General features: G+C 37.2%; 1 protein-coding gene across 2 annotated transcripts in view; it reads right to left on the bottom strand.

The window, feature by feature from the left end:
* Nucleotides 1-926: 926 nt before the first annotated feature.
* The window catches only part of ROCK1 (Rho associated coiled-coil containing protein kinase 1), an 89,151-nt gene continuing 68,282 nt past the window's right edge, over nt 927-21,795 (bottom strand). Inside the window, exons 27-33 of one of the 2 annotated variants that reach the window (XM_050316371.1) lie at nt 21,225-21,390; nt 14,217-14,287; nt 10,249-10,337; nt 9,051-9,129; nt 8,672-8,933; nt 7,710-7,917; nt 927-2,448 (exon numbers count right to left, since the gene is read on the bottom strand). In XM_050316371.1, coding sequence (XP_050172328.1) covers nt 2,445-2,448; nt 7,710-7,917; nt 8,672-8,933; nt 9,051-9,129; nt 10,249-10,337; nt 14,217-14,287; nt 21,225-21,390 — 879 coding nt within the window. In that variant the 3' untranslated portion in view covers nt 927-2,444. Of the gene's footprint in view, nt 2,449-7,709; nt 7,918-8,671; nt 8,934-9,050; nt 9,130-10,248; nt 10,338-14,216; nt 14,288-14,793; nt 14,843-21,224; nt 21,391-21,795 lie in introns of those variants that run through there. The other variant, XR_007629084.1, reaches the window with a different exon arrangement.

The raw sequence follows: 21,795 nt of genomic DNA, 5'->3' as shown, positions 1-21,795 counted from the left end.
TTTTATTAATAAAATTACTCAGTTGTTGACCTTGTAGAGGTAGCCAGTTACACCTAAAGGAAAGCAGAAAAGCAATCCACAATCTAATCCGGGTCTGGAGAGACCATAGGCCTTTTGTACTGCTCCAAATTTCCTATATAATGTATGTTTTTAAGTAAGATATGTTTAATCATTGTACTTTATTATTTCCCCTCTCAGTATGTGACAGTAGATTAAAGCAGGTCATAATTATTCCTTATATTGCTTGACAAGCTCACAGTGTGATTGGTGACATGGAAGGTTGTCTTTAGTGTGCTCCAGTCACAGCTTTGAAATTGCTGACACTTCTGATACAGCAAGCTCAACATAGAGGAACTTCCTGAAATTACCACATCAACTGCTTCTGTTTATCTATACTTCCCAGCTCTGTGACCTTCAAAGGACATACAACCATTCACGTCCTTACTGCTCTATTGTTCTGCAGGTCTTGGCAGATTACCCAGGGAGATTTAGGGACAGTAGCTTCATGGGATGAACAGGCTGTTCCAAAAAAACCCAAACAAACCTAACCCCAAAAACCCCCACTAACAAAAAACACCTTGTCTTTTGAACAGTGTTCCCTCCCTCAAATAAGTGGTATTTCTGAAGCTTCAAACCTGCATCATGAAGCAATGACAAGGCCAGCTTAGGGTAGTGGTTGAATAATAAATATAAATTAGGCTACTAATTTTAAAATTAGGCAGGCCATGAGAATAAGGGAATGAAATAATTAAATTTAATATGGTATTCACTTACTGATGTAGAATAGTAAAAAAAAACCACCCAAAAATTTCAGAGTCCCCCAGGTGTTACACTGTAAGTGCACCTTGTACCAGGAAGCTGCTGCAATGTCTGAATGCTTAGAAAGATGTTTAAGCTGCAGTCAGGAGAAAACACCATGCCAGTCGTTTTCAAAAGGGTCTTTCCATAAATTACTTTATTTCTCATTAAATGAGCACAGAGTCATTACCATATTAATAACAGATATGTTTATTATTACATATCCATCAGTGCGGCTTTCAATACCACTTGAAACATGCAAATCGTCCTAAGGACGAATCAGTTTTCCAGTGCTTCTTATTTAATACATAACTGCAAAGCCATTATAAATTACTGAGGAGGTATTTGGTTAAGAAATAAAATAAAATAAAACCATACTGCCCATACCATGAATGCATTCCTGCTACAAAGCAAGAGTCTGACAGCATTTACTGTAATTCCTGAATTATCCAGAGCTTTTGCGTCATATGGGTTTTTTTTTTGCATTGCCTACACATCTCTTGGCTTATGAACAAGAATCAGTCTTTCTTTGTAAGAGGAATTCTCATTCAAAGATTGTACTTAATTTAGAAAATGCATCTAGCATCTACAAATACTTCAACCAATTAAAATTCAGTAAAAACTACTGATATGCAACAGTTTTTTAGAGGTTTCTTTAGTTTTAGGTTTCTACATTTATTGACATGGCAATAATACAATTATCTCAAATCAAGGCACTAAAAGAACAACGTAAAACCAAGTAAAAGTGTTCTAAGAATAATTTACAGTTCAAACAGTGCATATATTTCTTAAATGTTTGTTAACTTAATGTACGTTATCATTTAAAATTGTAAGGCAATACATTACACAGTTATAGAAATGATGTACCCCAAAATATGCTTCTAAACTCGGTGGTTCTTTTTACTGTTAGTTTCTAATGCCTCTAACAATAAAATAGTTCAGTATGGCTTGGCAAAAATGCATAGATTAAAGGAAATTACTTGTTTTCCCCCCTTTACAAACCTGCTGCATCAGTATTTTGTAAAGCATAATGCAAAATATTTAACACTTTGATCCATTCCATAGTGGGTGGTTAGCATTAAGGCTGTAAAGAACTCTGCAGTGAAGGCACTGAAGTTCAAGTGATAAGGCTTCATTTTAAGCTAGTTCTGCAGTCTTCAAGAGCACAACTTTGAGTCTTGAAAGCAATTGCAGTCCTTCTCATTGAGAAACCTTCCTCTTCTACTCAGTTTCATATGCTCATCTTGACATAAATATCCCCTTCACAGGGTTAACAGTCCTTTTCTTTCACTGGTATGAAGAAAGTTGGCTGCATTTCATTGTGATTGACAGGCTTTTTTTAAAAATCCAAAAAGGCAGCACCTCTTTTTTTTTTTTTATACACCTAACTAAGCTTTATTTGCTTTAACTTGCATTACATAGTAATTATTAATCTAATCTACCTTGAGGCAAACCCGCAATTAAACACCCTCAGCGTGCTTTTGTGCCAAAGCAAGGAGGAGACAGTAATAGCAATCTTAACCCTGAAGCCTGTGATAGTTATGTTGAAAGGAACAACAGCCCGTCTGCACTGCTCTGTGTGGTTAAAAAAAGCCCTGTTTCTCTGACTGCATCCCATGAGATTCCATTAAGCACTGTACATGTGGTTAGCTGGAAAAAAAAGAAGAAAACAGACAATTAATAACAAATATAAAAATTAGCTTCACAACACTAGTGCACATTTGCCAAGAGCTTCATAAAGAAAATACTTTATGTTAACAGAATATTTTTTTCAACTGACATGGTACAATACTAAGATCACACCTACATCATCTTCCACAAACTGTTCTTGATTTCAAACAACATTAAATGAACACAGATGATCAGACAATGATAATAACATTACTGTAGCTTTACAAGTGATTAAGAGTAAACAATCATGGGTGTATTCACGGCAAATGCAAGGTGACCCTCTTTCACTTGCAGGACAAGAAAAGGCTCTCTAGGCTAAGAGCACGCGCATGCAGCTGCCAGACCTCATCTGATGCACAGGACTTTCAGTTGGTTGGTTGGTTGCTTTCTTTTTTAAACATGCATTAACTTGACCAGGTGCCCAAGTCCAAATAGATCAGAAGAAAACCCCTCGACTGTGCTGATACAATGTGAATAAATCAACATACTATGAATCATGAAGTGTAGTTTCCTATCTCAAAGCAGTGCTGCAAATGCCAGTGAGTTCATCATGAAGTTCTGGTTCATATTTACTAGTGGTAAGTTATGAAAATGAGGAATAGAACTTAAGATGAACTTTCATACGTGAAGCTTCTTTCAGTGGGTCTGAGACACCTCTCTATTACCAACTGCAAAGAAAGGTGGGTCAGACCCTGAATGAAATGTTCTGAAATGTCTTCAAGCACGTGCTGAAGTCTGTATCCATTGGACAAAACAGGTAATGCCTGCTTACATGGTAGGACTCCATCACCGAGGGCAAGTTCTGCTATACTGCCTGATAAGAGAACAATTTTCAGATACTTAGTAAAAGCTAAACATGTGTATCCCATAAAAAACATCACTGCTTCTCTTACTGCCATGCCTAAGAGGTGAGGAGGAGAACTGCAGGGTGCAGTGTCTTGAGTTCAGAGAAGCAGGTCTAATAGTTTGCTGCCTCCTGAAAGGAAAAGAGCCTGCTGTTCCTGCTGTTTCCTCACTTTATGACCTTCCTGACCCTCCTACTTACCTGTCCTCAGCTTTGGCAATCACTGCACTTCTTAGCACGCTCACTAGGTCAGCAAAGTAAGTCTTACACACATTTTTGACAGTCAAGAAACTGAATTGTGGACCTTCATGGAAGGGTCCAAAATGGATCGTTTCAAGCACTTCCCCAGGATCCACTGACAGAAAAGTAGTGAAGGAAGACACAGAGGGGAAATCATCTGTCAGATTAGCTCAGCTAATGTGCAATGACCACTGAAGTGTTCAGTACATAAGATCCATTGCAAATTTATTTAATAATCTATATTTAAACATCTGGTACATTGGAAGTGAATTTTCCTAAAATAAATCCCATGCCTCTTCGTTCTAAACATATGAGGTGAAATATGTAATGGTATGAGGGCACAGGCTGGGCATACTCCATCACAGCAGCACTTGTCTACTTTGTAGATACAACTAACAACAAATCTGTCTGAGAAAGCCACAAAAATGTCCACAGTAGAACAGCCAGAAAGAGAAGTTCCTACCGGGCCTTTTCCTAATGCTTCTTTGCTCAGTGTAACTCTGAATCATTTCATTAGTTGCTCACACTGCCCTGCAGGTGCCACACAAGCCCCATTACATCCCAGTCAACCCAGTGGCAGCTGTCTGATGGGGACAGAGCATGCCACAAGCAGCTCCTCAAGCATCAGCAAGGTGCAGGGGCTCCCCACCTGCCCCCATGCAGCACGCACGTACTCAGCACCCTTGCTGGTCAAGTTCTGTGCCCCTCTAAATGGCTTATGCTCAATATGATTCTTCTCCACATACTCAGGGCCTACAATGTTCAGCATTAAGACAGAGTTTGCTGTAATTAATTGTTTGTTCTAAGAAGCTCTGTCAGTATTTGACATCATTAGGAAGCAAGATTCTAGGGTCAAATATCACTTATGTCATCATGCTCACTGATGGATTTGGGGTCAGTCTAAAAGAGTGATGTAAATGTTTTCTGTCTGATCCACATCCGTGGGATCTGTCTGTTAGATAAATCCAAGCAGTTAAAGAGATAAGATAACACCATGCAGGTATTAACTTCTGAACTGACAGAAAACCTAAGAGCTTTACTTCTCACCAAGAACTTGGAAGGTCTCCCTGGGTGATGGGGAAGGTGGTAACAGAGGCAATGCACTGGGAGCAGACACAGAAAATGCAAGACTGAAGTATTCTGAACAGCTGATCTGACCTGATACTTCACTAGTACAAGACTTCACCCTTCCTCCTTTCATTTTTGAGACTCTTCCACAAGAGTCTCTTCCACACTGCAACTTCTGAACCCAACAGAAAACCACATTGCTTTTCTTCTGTGGCGTACAGGTTGGGGGTTTTTTTTGTTGTTATGCTTTGGGTTTTTTGGCTTTCCTTTAGTCAAAACATTCCTGGATTAATTTTCTGCTGAAAAATAGTTCAGTTGACTCTGGTAATCTGTGAACCATGAACTGACACAGGATAAAGCTCAGGAATGTGCAGCTGTCCTCCTTCTGGTGCTGGTGAGCTACTAGATCTTTAGGATCCTCATTGGATCTTTAGGATTTAAAACCAGAGCTTTAATGATGGTGTTTCTCATTTCTTAAAAAAGTTCTATTCACTACTTGTGTATTTCTATGATTCTGTAACACCATCACAGGACAAACAGGATTAATAACAGAAATGGTCAGGATAACTGATCTCCCCAAAGAGAACCATTCCTTTAAGAGCTACTATAAATTTCCAAATATGCAAATCTGTTCATTCTATAATAGATTAGCTGCAAACCTGCCCTTGCTAAAGGCAACCCTAAGACAGCATTTCTATTAAGAGAGAGTGGAAAAGAATCAATTAATTGATTTCAGAAAATGGATTTTCTTCCATAAAGGAGTATGAATGGAAGCTGGTTATTACAGCTACCAGAGGACCTTTTAAGGATAAACAGAAAGGAAAGCATACCCAGAACACAATTCAAAGAGTCTATTGGAAAAGAAAGTCTTCAACTCTAAATACCTAAATGTGAAATAAAGAAGAATGCACTTCCTTTACCAAGGCAAGGCTTGACAAGGGGGAAAAAAAGAATCTGTGTACTCAAAAACAGAGGATGATTTCTAAAACATACAATTAGGATCTTCAAAGTATTCTTTTAGATTATTCCAGTTAATACACCTTAAAGATGCAAGTAAATGACATATTAAAATAATTCTTTCCAACCCCACTAGTTGGTTGGTTGGTTGGTTGATTTTGAGGGAATTAGTCTTAAAGGATCTGGCTAAAGCCTCTGGAAAGGTCTAACATTTTTCAGTAGATCTTTGAAAATTGGGGACTGAAGGAAAAAATAAGTTTGGAAATACCATGAAGCTTTATAAAACTTTCTGGAAGTTGAGAGAAATGGACACATCAAAGACAAGATAAATAGTTGAACAAGATTCTGTTGCACAAGTACACACAATGTAAGCACACAACAAACATGACAAACTCCTGGGAAGTAACAATTACCAGTTTGCCTTTTTTTGATACAATACTGAAGATGCTACTATTTCAGTGAGGAAGCTCTGATCTTACAGTCATTCTTAGCTCAGGTTTATCACTGTGTGCTTTTCCACTGCCCTCACTCTTATTTTTAACAGATTTTTACAGAGAAGACTGTAGGTAAAACTGCCCACTTCCCATAAAAATTCCCCATTAGAAGTGTTTATGTGTTTCAGAACTTCGGCTTGATTAAGTGACAGTGTTGAAAAATGTAAAATTACATCATGGTTCTGTTGTGTTCCTACCAATTCAACTCTATCTTGTAAACTGAGACTTTGTTCAGTGTTTGTGAATATGACTTCTCCCCCAAAGGCTCTGGCACAGCTACATGTTCTTAACTGCTGCTCTCAGATTTCCTTTTATGTTGTTCTCCTCACGCTGTTGCATTGATTATCATCTCTAATACCAAACTGCCTGCAGCATTACTGATTTTTATATTGACAGCTTTGTATTTGAGGCCTAAAGCAATTTTCCTGAATGAAATTATCTTGAAGAACTTCACTGAATATATTACTATCTCAAAACTATCATGCCTGGGAATGTTCAAGGCCACATTAGATGGAGCTGATCTAGTGGAAGGTGTCCTTCCATGTGGCAAGGGGATGGGAACTAGGTGATCTTTAAGATGCCTTCCAACCCAAACCACTCTATGATTCTATGACTGCTTATGTTTCAGGACATAAGTCTTAGGGACAAGAAAATCAGCACCCTTTGTATCGTTCTGTTTGCAAAGTTTTCGGTAAAATCAGGGATACTATTTCAGACACTACAGACTGTTTTTGTCGGGTCTTGAGGCAAAAAAGCTGAGAATAGACAGCAAAATTTAAATGTAAATCTGGCAGCATATTATACTGACCGGAAATGCCATATAAAATATGCTCCTCTGCAGGAGGATGTTTCATGATGCACCCAGTGTCTCTTTACAAGCAAAAGTTTGGGTTTTCTTCACGCAAGGAACGTTTGGTAGCCCTGCCAATCTCGGAAGACTCTTTCCCTACTGAGACACTAGTTCCCACTTCACACTGTCAATTCAATCAGTTATCTGAGGAGAAAGGGATGCACATACTATAGGAGGAAGCTAAGGCAGGCTGAAACCAGCTTAAAGTAACCTAGCATTAAGAAAACACATTTTACATCTTGCCCCGGTTAATGCACAGGGTCACAAACAGCTTACAAAAACAACTGCTGGAATAGAAGACAGGGAATGAGTAAGCAGGGAGAAAGAATCGAATTAATACCTAAGCAACCTTCCAACAAAAGAAATGTCCTAACAACAGACTGAGAATCTAAGTTTTTCACTTTACCCCCATTTGCAGAAGACTTATAGCTTACACAGGCTCTATGAGTCAATCCATGGATGAGATGACTACATGGATCATCCTTGCAGTTAAATGCCATTGCTGACATATTTGCTGAGTCTTGCCTTTAAACAGGCCTTGCATGTATTAGCAGGCCAGGTACCAACTCTACAGTACCTTTCCAAATCTGAAGAACTAACAAATTTACCATGATAGCAAGAGAATTCTGCCTGCTCCTTCCTTTGAGATTTGAGCAGAGATTTAGATCGGCAGTTCAACAGTCCTAACTGTGGAATTATTTCACAATTCCGCATTAAATAAGATTTACACACAGACATATTTTTTTTTAATCAAAAAGATACTTAGTTTTTGTAGCTTATTTCTCACCTAGTTTTCCCAGAAGTATTTTTGACAACTTTTCGGAATGACTGATTTGCTGAGGATCTTGTAGACATAGTTCTAGGAGAAGCACGAACAAAAGTAGATGGTGGTGTCTTAGGGATCTTCTTTACTAAATGAGTCACCCACTTCTTCTGTTCATCTTGACAGGATGCCAATAACAGCATATCTCTTGCTGAAGTTACATCGTAACTCACTGTAAAAAGGAGGAAGATTATTCAGTGAAAACCAGGACTCCTTATCAAAATCGGAATTGAGACATACCAACTGTGCCACTGGAAAGAACAATGGCACCTATATCCACACTTGTATTGGATTTGTTTATGTATTTTTGAAAGATAACAAACAGCAGGGGAGATTATGAATATAATGTTCTTCAATTATTTGTCACTCTGCATTAAGATTCTTGAGTCTAATTAATATTCAAGAAATGAGAAAACTTACACCAATTGCAGTCTTAATAAGCTGAAAAGTTGGATGCCTTATGGTCGAGTTCCAGAGTACATACCCTGAATGCTCCACTTCCCAGGAGCCCAGAGAAGAAACCTTAACTCCAATCTGTGAAGTGGCTGAAGAACCACTCTGCAAGGTCTTAGCAGAGTTTGGTGATGCAGCCACTGCAATTGTCCCTATTGTAGGCCAGGTGTAAATATAGAGAGAGAATGATTTGGGGTAGCTGCCCAGTACTTGGGCACAAACCTCCAGGGAACCTTTTGCTCTCAGGGCCCTCAGCAGAGCCCCATCAGTTACACCATGAAAAGCTACAGAGGATTGCCACAGCTACCTGTTCATAAGCAGTGTAACAGCCTATTGTTCTAATCTCTCACGTTTAAAATGATAAAACTTTAATTTTAGGTTTAGTTTTAAACTAAAGTGCTTTTATTTTCCTCCAGTAGTTTAACGGGTGTGGCTAAACCATGAAGAGAATACAGAACAAACCATGAGTATACCTTTGCATGGTGCAATTAATTCCTCCTTTTTATCCAAGTGGTCTCTGTGGCACTTCACATGGCATCTTCGACACTCTAGGGCAGCAGGGGGTTTAAAGACATGCCAAAGAGGTTTGGCACAGGCCTCACAGTTGGCTGGAAAGTGGTATAATGTGGGAATAAATTCATGGCCCTTGTGATTTAGAAAATTTGTCTTCTCTGCCGGCTGTACTGGTTCTACCTCCAAATCCTTCCTGCATTCCCCCTCGTTAGCATAAAGAATCTGAAAAAGAACACTGCTGTGTTATTGTTGAAGCACTACATACTTTTATACCCTTTTCAAAGAAGCTGCCAAACTTTCAAGAGAATTAAACAGACATGAGAATAAACTTCTCTTTACCTGGAATATTTTAGGAATTTCTTCAGTTTCAGCTCTATATACATCTCCTTGAGTTACAGGTCGGACATGAAACAGCTTACTAAATTAGAAGAAACATAAATCAGAAAATGCTAAAAGGCTACATATGTTTTAAAACACGTATCAAACTGCTTTGAAGTTCTTGGAAATTTTGCTTATGCAAGCAATACAATGTACTTCAAGGCTGTAATATGATTTTAGGAGTTAATTCATAAACCATATAGATCTTGCCTACCCAAGTAAGACCGAAATATTCTGTAGCATGGAAAGAGGGTTACCTTACAATGAGCTCAAGATCCATCATGGCAAATTTGCGTGTGAAAAAGGCTTTTAAATTCCTCCTCAGAACACTAGGAAGCCTAACATTATTGCTAGAGAAGCCTAGTGATAAACCTGGATGGAACTAACCACAGAATACTACTAACTAGTTTCTTTACTAAATCATGTTATGAGTTGATAAACAATCAATGTTAAAACATCACAAGAGGAAATCTGGGGCACTAGCTGTCGAAAATGCTATTAAAATTGGAACAAATGTCATCTTAAACTCAGTCAAGTCCATCTATCCCAACATCCTGTTTTCAACAGTAGCCGTAACAGATGTTTATGAAAAGAGAATAAGAGAAAATAACTCTTTTCCTGGTTATAGGCAATTGGCAGCTTAAGCACTTCCTGAGTTTGAGATTCCTTCCAGACCACTGTATTTGTTAGTCACTTACAGACCTACTCATGAATTCTAAAACCTTTTTTCAATTACTACTCTATAAGGTCCTATAATGTCAATCAGCTGTTCAAACATCACAGCTATGTATCAGTGATGGACTTCAGTGATATCTGACACAATTCTCCTCATGTACAACAAATGTAAAGGGATCACAATTAATTTATTTTATCACTTTAAACAGAAACCATATGGAAAAGTTAGAAATGCTTTGAACTAGATGAGCAATGATACTTTCTTTTTTCTCTAACTTTTAGCAATAGTAGAACAAAGAGAAAGTAGTATCTTCTGTTAACAGCATGCTGAAATAGAGATAAGACAGACATTTTCCAACTAGTCTGGGAAATTAAAAATTATTTATGGAATTTCAATTCCAAGCTTTTAGATTTGTTATCAGCTATCTCACACACAAGGCTCTTTTGCCAATTTGTATCCAAAATTAACAGTAACTTTACTTACTCTATATCTAGTACCATAGACGGATTAGACTGGTCCTTGTCTTTTTCATCATTGTAGAACAGTATCTTTTTACTGCTCACCACAACATACTGTGGAAAAAAAGGATAAAGAGAAGTTAAAATTGCATTTTAAAAAGCAACATTTATCCCAATGTTCTTCTACATACACATTTAAAGCCTGAGTAAAGGAAAGTTTTTAAACTAATATCAAGGCATATTCAAATCATCATGCAGGCAGCTACACTACTGACAGCTGGGCAGTGCTACAGCTGCAGTGACTGTGTATTTTCACTGAAGCATCCTAAAACGCTTGTCATGACTCTGGAAGTCCATCTCCACACAAACTCACAAATTTCAGTTGCTATTAGCACATTACTATGAAAATTATGCATCACAGAGTGATACAGTGCAAAATCTATCACTTGACTGGGAAAGTCATAAACAGCTTCTCTAGTTCTACAGACCTGCACCAAAGTACTGGTAGTTTAAAAGAGATTCTCACAGCTCCAGCTAATTATTTCCTACAGTTTCAACTTAATGGACTGGTGAAATAAAGAGGCAAAATGAATCAGCAGAAACAGAGGTCTGGTATACATTCCAAATCTAGGCATACACTGAGATAGTTAAGATCAAACACCTCTAACCTAAGCACTTCCTAGTGAGTTCAAGACTAGAATTCATTGCCTGTTGCTCTTCACTGGGAGCTGCCAGTCCAGCATCTTTGCCGAAACTGTCCACAAGCATAAGCTCCGCGACAGCAGTGGTAGTTCCCTCACCTGCAGTTTCAAATGTTTTAGAAACAACTAAATGGTATGAAGTACTAAAGAGGACTAAACAGAGGCCAACTGACTGCTCTGTCTATATTGAACTCCATGTATAATATGACCCAGAAGCAGGGGAAAGGACAGAAAACCATGAAAGTGAATACACCAACAGTTCATCTTGAATTCTGATTACTGGTAGGTAACTGAATGGGTTTCTGGACAATGAAGATACTGATAATTTAAATTAATGGTGTTTACTCCTTCTTCAAAAGGAGTTTTCAACCTCCTCATTACACAGAACTCTAAGCTAACCTCAAAACCTAAATAGGAAAGTTACCTTAACAAGAATAGCATTTTAGAAATGCATTGCACAAGCTGCGTGCTACAGTTGTAACTCTCAATTGCTGAAATGCATCTTCAAAAGCCACAAAGGGTGTTTTGGCCCCGACTTAAAGAGCTTTCAGCCCTTTAGTCACAATTCTTTAATGGAAAGCCTGATCAACTTGAGTAGTTGTAATGGTGTGAGCCTCTAGAGATTTTTCCCACTGAGGAAAACAACCACTTCAATTCCTCTATCTAATTCAACAGAAAGCTAATGCTTTTTTTGTCTTTGAAGTGTTCACCTCTGCCTTTCACAGACAAACGCAAGGCCTTAAGGTGACAACTATCACAGATGCAAATTCTAACTGCAAAGGAATTCAGTTATCACACCATATACAACTCTTGGTGAAAGAACAATTTAACCTCACAAAAGAAAAGTTCTGTACAACAGCCTCAATATCCTATTGTGAACATACATAAAAAATCTTTTGAGAGTAGCTCTGTTCTACAGTGGGTTTGGAAGGATACTTTATCATCTCCACTTGGGATGAAATGAAGCTCCAGATAAAAGCACAGCTAACCCATTTTAGCATTACCTTGAGGTATAACTCAAGTTTTTATTCTCAAATAAGTTTTCCACACTCACCCCTTTCTAACTTAAGGTAAATGACTCGGAGGGCACGGGGCAAAAACATCAGTGCTACGGATATTTGAGTCAGAAATGCAGCAGCTCAAGTTGGAACAACTCAGGCACTAACCCAGTTGCACTGCTAATGCAATTTTGCTTTCCATTTAAGTTGATCTGGGCATGATTATATTTGAGGTTGCATACCTCCCACCAAAACCAAAACTGAAATTGCAGGAGAATTTGGAACAGAAACACCTGTAGAGGCTGACTCCACACCAGCTTGTTTGAGCTGCAGTACAGTTCAGCTAACAGGACACACATGTAAATCAGCATGGCCCCTCACTACTGTGCGTCACTGATTTGAACCTGAACTAGTTTAAAGAATCTTATCAGCACAACTCATTTTATGACAGAGGCATCCATCTGTAGCTCAAATTCCTTCAAAGTGTAAGCATTACTCAAACTAGGAAAGTATGAATGGAGTAACTGCATAAAATATCCTGAGGGAAGTAAATATACCTACAGTGGGCATGCCTGAAGAAGCTCAGATATAGTCCTTCATCGGAGAAGCTGCATTTATCAGGAGTTTAAAATTGCAATCATCAGAGGAAGCAAGAATAATATCCATTTCTAAAAACAACCATAAAAGGCTACTGGAGGTATTCTGACAGAAAAATGATGCAGTATTTTAGATAACCCAGAACAGAACAAATGATTTCTGCCTAGGCACAGTTACTTTTGCTCGTGGACACTGCCAAAAGTCTGACAGCAACCTAGAAAATCAATTCAGGAACAAGAGGAGTTAAGCAGCCTTAGCTATCAAACAGAACAAGTTGCAGAACAGATTCACAAATAGGTGTGTTTCATGAGATACCTGAAGAATGTTCAAACGTTACAGGCATTTGAATCAAATATAGCACCAAGAACATCCTAACCTTGTCCTCTAGATTTCCTGCACTTCTGCTAATAGGGAGACAAAGCGAAACACAGAGAGAACAGAATTTGAGGTATTTATAACAAACCCCAGGTTCCAAACTGTGGCAACCAAGCGTTTTCGAAATGGCACTTGTTCGCACTGCCTCTCATCTGAGGAGCTGGGAGAATACCCTATGCAGCCATTAGCTGAAATAAGGCAGGCCTTAACAATCACTCTCTGCAAGCCAGAATAGGTGGTGGGTTTAACTTACAGACAAATCAATGGGGTCTGATACTGATGTAAAAACAGGATGGTCTGGAACTTCGAACACTTGGATTGTATAAAGAAGGCCATGTTCGACAAGCGAAAACAGGAATAGTTGAAAGAAGTAGTTCAGCAGCTAAAGATCCAATGCAAACACTTAAGTGCTTCTTTGACAGGAATTAATTCCTTCTCCTCTAAATTCTGTAGGAACCACTTCCAACACTTGTAGAATGTGAATGTAAACAGAAGCATTTGAGAAAGACTTTTTAACGGGAATCAGAAAGTTACTTTGAAAGTGCCATGAATAAACTGAATCATTCCCAACAGCGATCTTTGAATTTAAGAAGATGCAGGGAAATAAACTACTTCATACAAATTGCTTGTAAAATTTACAGAATTCTAGTCATCATGTTCAGTTTGGCATTTAGTTATACCAAAGAATTTTCAAAGAAGGGAACTGAAAAGACAGAAAAGATAATCAGAAACTAGTTCTAAGTATCTCAGTTTGAACATCTGACATTTCAAAGAAGCAGATCATAACCTCTGCAGAGGCAAAAGAGTACTGTTTTGTTTGGATTGGGAATTCCAGCAAATAGATCCAGTTTCTGAAAGTAAAACAGTTCTTTCCAAGAGACACTGGCCATTTTAAAGGTAAGGAAGATAGAAAAGTCCTTGGAAATCATGTGTGGTAAGTTATAGTGTGATGCACTCTTCCATGACCTTCAGAACATTTAGGTGTAGTATTCCCTACTCTCTCCGGTCAAGTTGCACAAAAGAGCTTCTTTTTCAGCAACAGGATTATAAAGAAGCTTGCTCAAAGAAGAAATGGGATTTTTAATGGTTCCAATATGCCTATTGTAAAGCATTTCCTCACCCACCTGTTGTTACATGCACAACATCATTATTAAAGATTTCAAACTGAACTTGAATTTTCTTGTTTCCTTTTTTTATACACACTAAGTTACTCTTAATTATTTTGTTTGGTTCTTAAATATGAGTAGTAAAACCAATTCACCGCATGCCTAAAAACTTCTTCAATTGAGGAAGGGAAAAAAAAAAAAAAGAGACATTTGTACCTGTTTCTTCCAGCCATGCCGCTTTATATTTCCTTTGTTTGGTACTGAAAGCCAACCTTCAAGTCTTGATTCTGGTTTTAAAAAAATGCATATTTAAAAATTTCACGTATTTATCACAATAAAGCAGGATAACACGAAAGCAAACTACTATGAGAAAGGAAGATGTACTACATGCAGTAATAGGCAATTACCTATTCAGCAGAGCAGAATAAAAAGCACGGCTAAATAAAATGAAGATATAAGCATTTAATTCATGCTTCATCACAAGCCAACATCTGATTACACAGTTACTGCACAATAAAAGTAAAGCTCTTCTCCTTGATGCCAACATCTAACACTGTACGTAAATAGTTTGCAAAGAGCCAGGCAGGAAAGACTTTGCTTTGAAAATATGTTACAGTTTAAATTAAGAGATTTTTCAATATAAACATAATTTAACATTCAGAGGGGCTATATGAAAATACTCAGCAGGAAGATGCAGGAAGTAAAACAAATCAGATCCACATTTTCCATGGGAAACAAAAAAGGGAGAGAGCACAAGAGCAGGCAAAGCTACAAGGATGTCCCCATTACTCACAGAAGATAAGCATAGGAGATAATTAAATAAGGAATGCAGGAAGAATCAACTAGATATAAAGAATAAGAGACAAGCATTTTATTCAAATTTTCAGTGAAATATTCTCCAAAGAGCAATGTAATAATAATAATGTGTTTTCCCACCACAAAACTACTGAAATATTTTAGCAATGATACAAAGAAGGGCCACATGAAAATTGGCATTCTGCCTAATGTGAATTGTAGATTTAAAAAATCCTTCCAGCTAACTAACACTGATCTCTAAAATTTAAAATTATGAAATCAGATAATGGTAGTGAGAAGCTATCATTATTCTGTTAACCTGAAATGACACAGTAAAGTCCCACAATTTTGGAAATGTGAGAAGGAAGCAATCAAAATTTCAGTCCATAAATCTATTTCAAAATTGAGAAATTTTTTTAAAATGATTGTAAAAATGTGATCTGAAAAAAAAGTGCCAGAAAACAGAACCAGAGCCAATAGCTAATGTATGTATTCTTTATAACAAACTTAACTGGTAGCACTGAAAATTTCAAAAACATTAAGTTAAAGTTTTCGGAAATATTCTCCACAAATATTTATGTAAGAAGAAGGTCCTTTTTATCCTTCAGGAATGAAGGATATCTTTGTGGTCCCTTTTATCCTTCAGGAATGAAGGATATCTTTGTGAAGTATATCCCAGCAAGCTCTGAAAATGCATCCAAATATCTAAAAGTTATTGTCCATATGCTCTGTAAAATGACAGCGAGACTGACAGCCTAGCAAGGTATCAAAATTCAGGTACTAAAAAGACTTTTCCATATTAGCCTTACAGCCTACAATATTTAGAAGATGACTACACTTAGAAGTATAGAATTGTTTCCTAACATTTCTCCACACAGAATAGCCTCAAAATACAGTGGGACCACTGAACTACTGAAACCACCTGGAAGAAAGGCATGATAGTAGAACTCATTTCAATAAGAAAACATCCCAAAAAATGAAGGAAATTTGTACTTCCCTGCCTCTCCAATCTGCATAAGAAAAGTGGGGTTTGGGGGTTTCAGCCTCAACCCCTCCCCACTTCTTGATACAGTAGCTTTGGGAAAGGAAACCTATTTCCTTCATGTCTACAGGCATCACAGATAATGCTTACCTTGTTTTGAACACTTTAATTCCTACATCAGGAGAAGATTCTTCCATTTTTAGAAATTACAGAAATACCCTAAAACTCAAGTCCTCCCTTGCAAAATAGAGTGATTAATTGCTAATAAAGAACATAGTATGGACAACTGCAGTTCAAAGGAAATATGGGAAGGATGACTGCTGTTCAAAAAGACTAAGTATGCATCTGTAGAAATTGCAGCATATGAAAATCTGGAAAGATCCAATAATAATACATTTTAAAAGATGCTTATAGGGACAGTATGAGCAGGAGTTGTTCTAAGTTCACTTCTATTTCAGCACATTCTGAAAACAATTTCAAAAGAAGTAGGAAGTGAATGAGATATTTCAAATGAATCAGTTGACATTCTTTTCTGTCTACCACAAATCTATTTTAGTGAGCAAATTCTGTTTGAATGAGAGATGATTTCTGAGCTGTGAATAACATCTTGCAGTTGAAAATAAGTTTCCGAACATACTCCATTTCAACAAAGCTAACATTCGTCTGGAACCAAATGTACTCTTCAAAGGATAGATGAGCTCCTTCATTCCAACCTTGCCACAAAGGTTTCTCCCAAGTAATATTTATAGTGCATTTTCATTTCCCTTGACAAGTTAGCTAGCACAACTGCAAATGCTCATCTGGCCATTTCACAAATATCTGATCCAGAGGAATAATATTTATGAGTGTTATGATTAAGTAATTAAGAAAATATGGGCTATCTAGACTATGAAAAAGATTCTTCCATTCCTGTCTTTAAAAACAGGCTCAAAACTATTGCCTGAAAACGTCCCTGTATTTTGGAAAGAATCCCAGAATTGATACTTTATTTGCAGTCCAAAAAATCTACAATAGGCCTCAAAAATATCTGATGGCTAGCTGGATCTGAATAGGATATGAAGAAAGAATTCCATAAAGGCTACAGATCTTACAGTTATCTCTGAATATATTTTAAATTGAGATTGTCATTCTAAACATCTTCATGGTTAGTATTCATACTGCCAGGATTCATAGGGATTCAGTATGATAACAGTGAGTTCTAACAGTAAGACTTCAATAAAATCACACAAGACAACCATGGCTGTACTGATTTATGAGATGTTTTGTTGTTCTGGAGCTAAGTAGCACAGGCACTTTCATGAGCAGCAGAGCACCTCTTTCCAATGCTCAAGAATTTCTACTCCTCAAGGCTTTTCCAAAGTTAACAAAAACGTGGAGATACTACCTTGCTAATTCTTTCCAGTCCACTCTTCCCACTTGATTATTTCCTTCCTCAGACTGTCTTACTACAAATTCATGTGGATCTCACCAAGGACTGCTGACTGGATCTTGCTTTGAAGTTTATTCAGGTGATGGCTACTTGCAGGTACTTCAGAAAATCCTAGCTGAGTCCATATTGCAATAAAACTGTTGGCTTAAATGCTCCATGTTTATTATTCCATCCTATCTTTGCACAAAACATGATTTATAACACATGCTGTAAAATATTATGTGCTGCAGTTAAACCCAGGTCAGCTCAATTGCTTAAATTATCGTGCCAATCAGATGAAAAGAAGCAATTCACAACAGGTTAAGTGCCCTATAACAACTAGGAGAAAAAACCTCTTAACTTCTTGATTATGTTCTGTCTTGACAAGGAAGAATTCTGTTTACAATCATGCAAGTATTAAGACTGCCTAAGTCCAGCCAGGAGGAAGAGGCATTCCAAAGGCATCATTAAAATGCAAATATCTCAGCCGTTTCAGCAAGGACTGTTAACACTGGAGATATCAGCTGAGATATGAGCTGCTATCTGAATCAATAATCAGGAGTGAGAGTTACAAAACATGCCTAGAACTGAATACAAGGAAAACCACGTCATGATTTTTCCACCTAAGTAAGCAAAAGCCTGAGAACAGCCTGGATGGTCTGAAGGGGCCAACCCCTGCCTTGGGAGAGCATAAGCTGCCCTGGGAGCTACTAGAACTTGATGGGGTATTTACCTCAATGAGAGACAGAAACCACCTCCAAATGAAATGCAGCCATAAAAGGCGTGTTACCACGTGATTCCTCTGTATCTACCACTAAATTAAGACTTTTTTTCCTTAAAATTTTCTGAGTGTTAAAAACTCATTTTAGTACTACCTTAAGTTTATTCAAATCTTTCTGACCCCAAAATTTCACAAGATGCTCTTCCGTAAATTGTGAATTCTACTTTTGTAGCCTCTCTGGTGGCTAGTAACCTAAACTCCCTGATCAGACAACACATGAACCTCTCTGCCACACAGAGACAACAACTATACTATCACACCATTTAATACCAATTTATTTCCTTAATTAAACCAGAGACTGCCTGCCCACTGCCAGAATTGAGACCATGGAATAATTCTTTCATACATGGTCACATTATTTTGTGTCTTCATTTTTTCCCCCGGTGATGTTTTTGCTGTGACAGGAAACTGAATAAATCATACTGTCATTACTTATTTTGAAATTTGACAGTTTATTTGCTTTAATTTTTTTTTAGCACTGTCTTTGCTTTAACGACTGGTGCACCAGCCAGAGAATCCTACTGACTACTCATCACATCCAGCTCTTAAACAAGATGCTGTTCAAGGTGCTCTGAAGGAATGGTTGTATTTGGGCTATGGAAGTGATGGGAACTTAGCACATAGTTGAAGACAATCAATATCATACAACTAAATTTTAGCAAATGAACTGCTGCGATATGTCACCTTCTGTTTTGAAGATTAACTACCTGGTTTGCAGGGAAATAACTGTGCACTGGATAATTTCCTCTTTCTGTGGCATGAGATATTTCTACCTTGAAGTCTGGCTGGTTTTTGTCCTTATAACACTACTGCACTCCTTTTCTGTGCTTGCTTGGCTCTTTGACAAGTGTGTGAAATTTGACTGTGCTAATGTCACTTAATCTCCTTTAATTACTAAACTGTTTCTTATTCAGATCCTGATCAACTCACCCAAAAAACTCAAAAAACCCCACCAAAATCAAGCCAAAACAAAAAAAACAAGCAGCATGTAGGAACATGATCTAGATCTAGAGAAGTCCTAATAATATGTATTAGACTTCCTACCTGTATCACACAGTAACACCAGCAGCACAACTGAAGTAAAAATCAGAGGCATGTGTAGAGAAAAGGGCAAAAAAGAGAAGAGGAGAAATGAAAGGCTAGTAAAAAAGAAATAGTTTGAGGGGTCATGAGCATAGATAAGACCCCCCACTCAAGAACACCAAGAGAACTTCTACTAATTGTGATGTCCTAATTAACAATGAACAGCTGACTTGAAAAGCTCTTGCACAGACTGAAATTTCTGCCTCAGAACTGAAGCAACAGGTCATGCCACCAAAAGTCTCATTACACATCTCCAGAGGTGAAACTAAAAATGGCCTTCTTTAATTAGGCAGACAAAGAAAGAGATTTTTTTCCTATATTCCTTCTAAGATCTGAGACACAACAGGGTCATACTGACACACTACTGCCCTTAAGAAGAAAACAGGGAAGATATCTATGCCCAGATGGATGCATTTGTGTTTTCTGTGTAATACACAACAGACATTAATTGAAAATGGCTGAGAAGGAAAGTGATGATGTTCAAAACTACTTTTTTAATGTAAAATAAATCAGGTCTGTTTTGTTGTAGAAAGAAAAAAACCTAAAGCTCTAAATTTAAAAGCGTTTAGAAATTTTTAATTAAAAATTACAAACTATAGTGTTCTTCAATTAGGAGACACTTAAAAATGCAAGGCTTGATTCCAAAAAGTAATTTGAGGGGGGAAAACATCCCTCTGATTTCTTTTTTACCTCCCTTAATGCAATACACTGCAAATGAGTATCTAAAAGAAAAACTCCTGACAAGTACTGATAGTTCAGAAATACCAGAGGAAGTTCCTAGCAGGAACTCCTATTTTCCTAGCTAAGGAAAAAAAAAATGTTCCTTAACCAATCTAATAGATCTAAGAATTCAATAGGAGTTTGGCCTAGAAGATGTTTTCAAAAGACAAAAAATAGACATTTTCTTTACAAGATGGCAATTGCCTGAGAGTTTTACAGATCAAAAATAAGAGTGCAAAAGGCTTCTTGAACAGAATGGAAGTTGCGAAGAAAATTACTATAAACATCTGAACGAAAATCTATTCTAGAATGAAATTCATTAAAACACTAACTAAAAATAAAAATCTAAAAATACACTAGGGGAAGACAGGACACAAAAACAGACACAGAAAGGAATAACTACACAAAAACATATACGAACACTCATGACCTACCTGAAATTTGAATCACTCTAAGATCCCTGGAAAAATTCTAGAATGTGGCAATTTGAGCAGCATGAAGTACATTAACAGTAAAAGACACACCTAAAATGATTCTATTTATTTTTATCTGACTACTCATCCACTGAAGTGTTAAAGTACCCCAAATATTACTCTGGTTTTGTATGTTTAAAAATATTTTTCAACAACAGAAATCAGGCTATAAATCTGTAAGACAAGCACTTATGATAAGTTTATTAAGAATTTCACAATGAATTCTAAAAATACTTACTTATATAAAAAAAAAATAAACCTAGTTCTGACATATGGAAATTGTCAAACACAGTTTATTGCCTCTAAGCATTTTCTTTTCCTGTATCAAGAGATACAGAAGTGGATCATGTGAAAGTACAAACTGATTACACTTTTCAAACACTGGGGAAGGGGAGAGGTACATCACTAAATCGTGCAACAGTGGGTCTCAAAGTATAATGCCTGGAACTGACACCACATAGAAATGGCTAGCTATGCTGTATTATTTGTTCAGATTTTAACCTGCTAAATCAAAGCACCATCCATGAAACCATAAATGGAAATTTTCATAATTATTTTTCACATCAGCAATTATTGCCACTTGTCACAGTGGTCCTACATGACTGTGAGTAAGAACAGACAAGTTTGCATTCGAGATATAATGATGTTGAGGAAGTGCTGGCCCTGTATTCTATTCACTGAACACTGCCCATTGTATTCACTGTATCCCAGAAACAGCAGATGTAAAGATACTCTTTCCACAAAAATGGATATAAATTATGCTAATGCCAAGTAGTACAGTGGAAAGTGTGATGTGAGAATAAATTAAGACTTAAATATAAGCAGATAAGCTATGAAATAAGAAAAACCAAACAAACAAAGAAAGGAAGCAGAGATGAGATATGCAAGAGACAAAGAGAAGATTTTAAAAGGTAGTAATTTGTTTGAAAGAATACCTTCCAAAACTATGTGCGTGCACAAGATCAATATGCTTTTCTCTTACCTGAAAGATTTCCATCTGTTTCATCTGTCGGGAGACTAGCAACACTGGTAGAGTCCATTCCTTGCTGGAGATCCATAATTTTCCTTCGTAGTTGTTCTATGTCACTCTCTTTACTATCCAGCTGCATCTGGAGCTCATTCCTGTATGTAGATTCTTCTGCTAGTTGCTGTATTTATATACACATGCACAGTTACTGGGATATCAAAGTATTCTGAAAACATAACTCATTGCTATTTTTTTAATATATCTAGATCTTTTTGATAGTATCGACATAAACTATTACAGTAGAAGTTTTTGTTTAGCCTTGGAAGGAAAAAACTTAAAATATCAAAGATCCAGCAATACACTCAAGCACAAAACAGTCTATTCTAGATTCACCTACTCATCTGTTAAATCACCATTTGTTAGGAGAAGGAGACCATCTACCAGTGAAATGAACTGGTAGTTTGCTTTACAACAGTTTAGTATGCTGAACACTATTCAGGTTTTTAGCCTTCATAATATATCAGTAACTTCCACAGTTAAGAATTTAGAAAGGGGAAATGAATGAGAACAAGTACTTATCAAGTTC

This window comes from Myiozetetes cayanensis, unplaced genomic scaffold (assembly GCF_022539395.1).
Source record: "Myiozetetes cayanensis isolate MyiCay16 unplaced genomic scaffold, myiCay2020 scf1, whole genome shotgun sequence".
Taxonomy (NCBI): Eukaryota; Metazoa; Chordata; class Aves; order Passeriformes; family Tyrannidae; genus Myiozetetes; species Myiozetetes cayanensis.
Note: the sequence above shows the minus strand (reverse complement) of the source record. Positions and strands in the feature narration are given on the sequence as shown.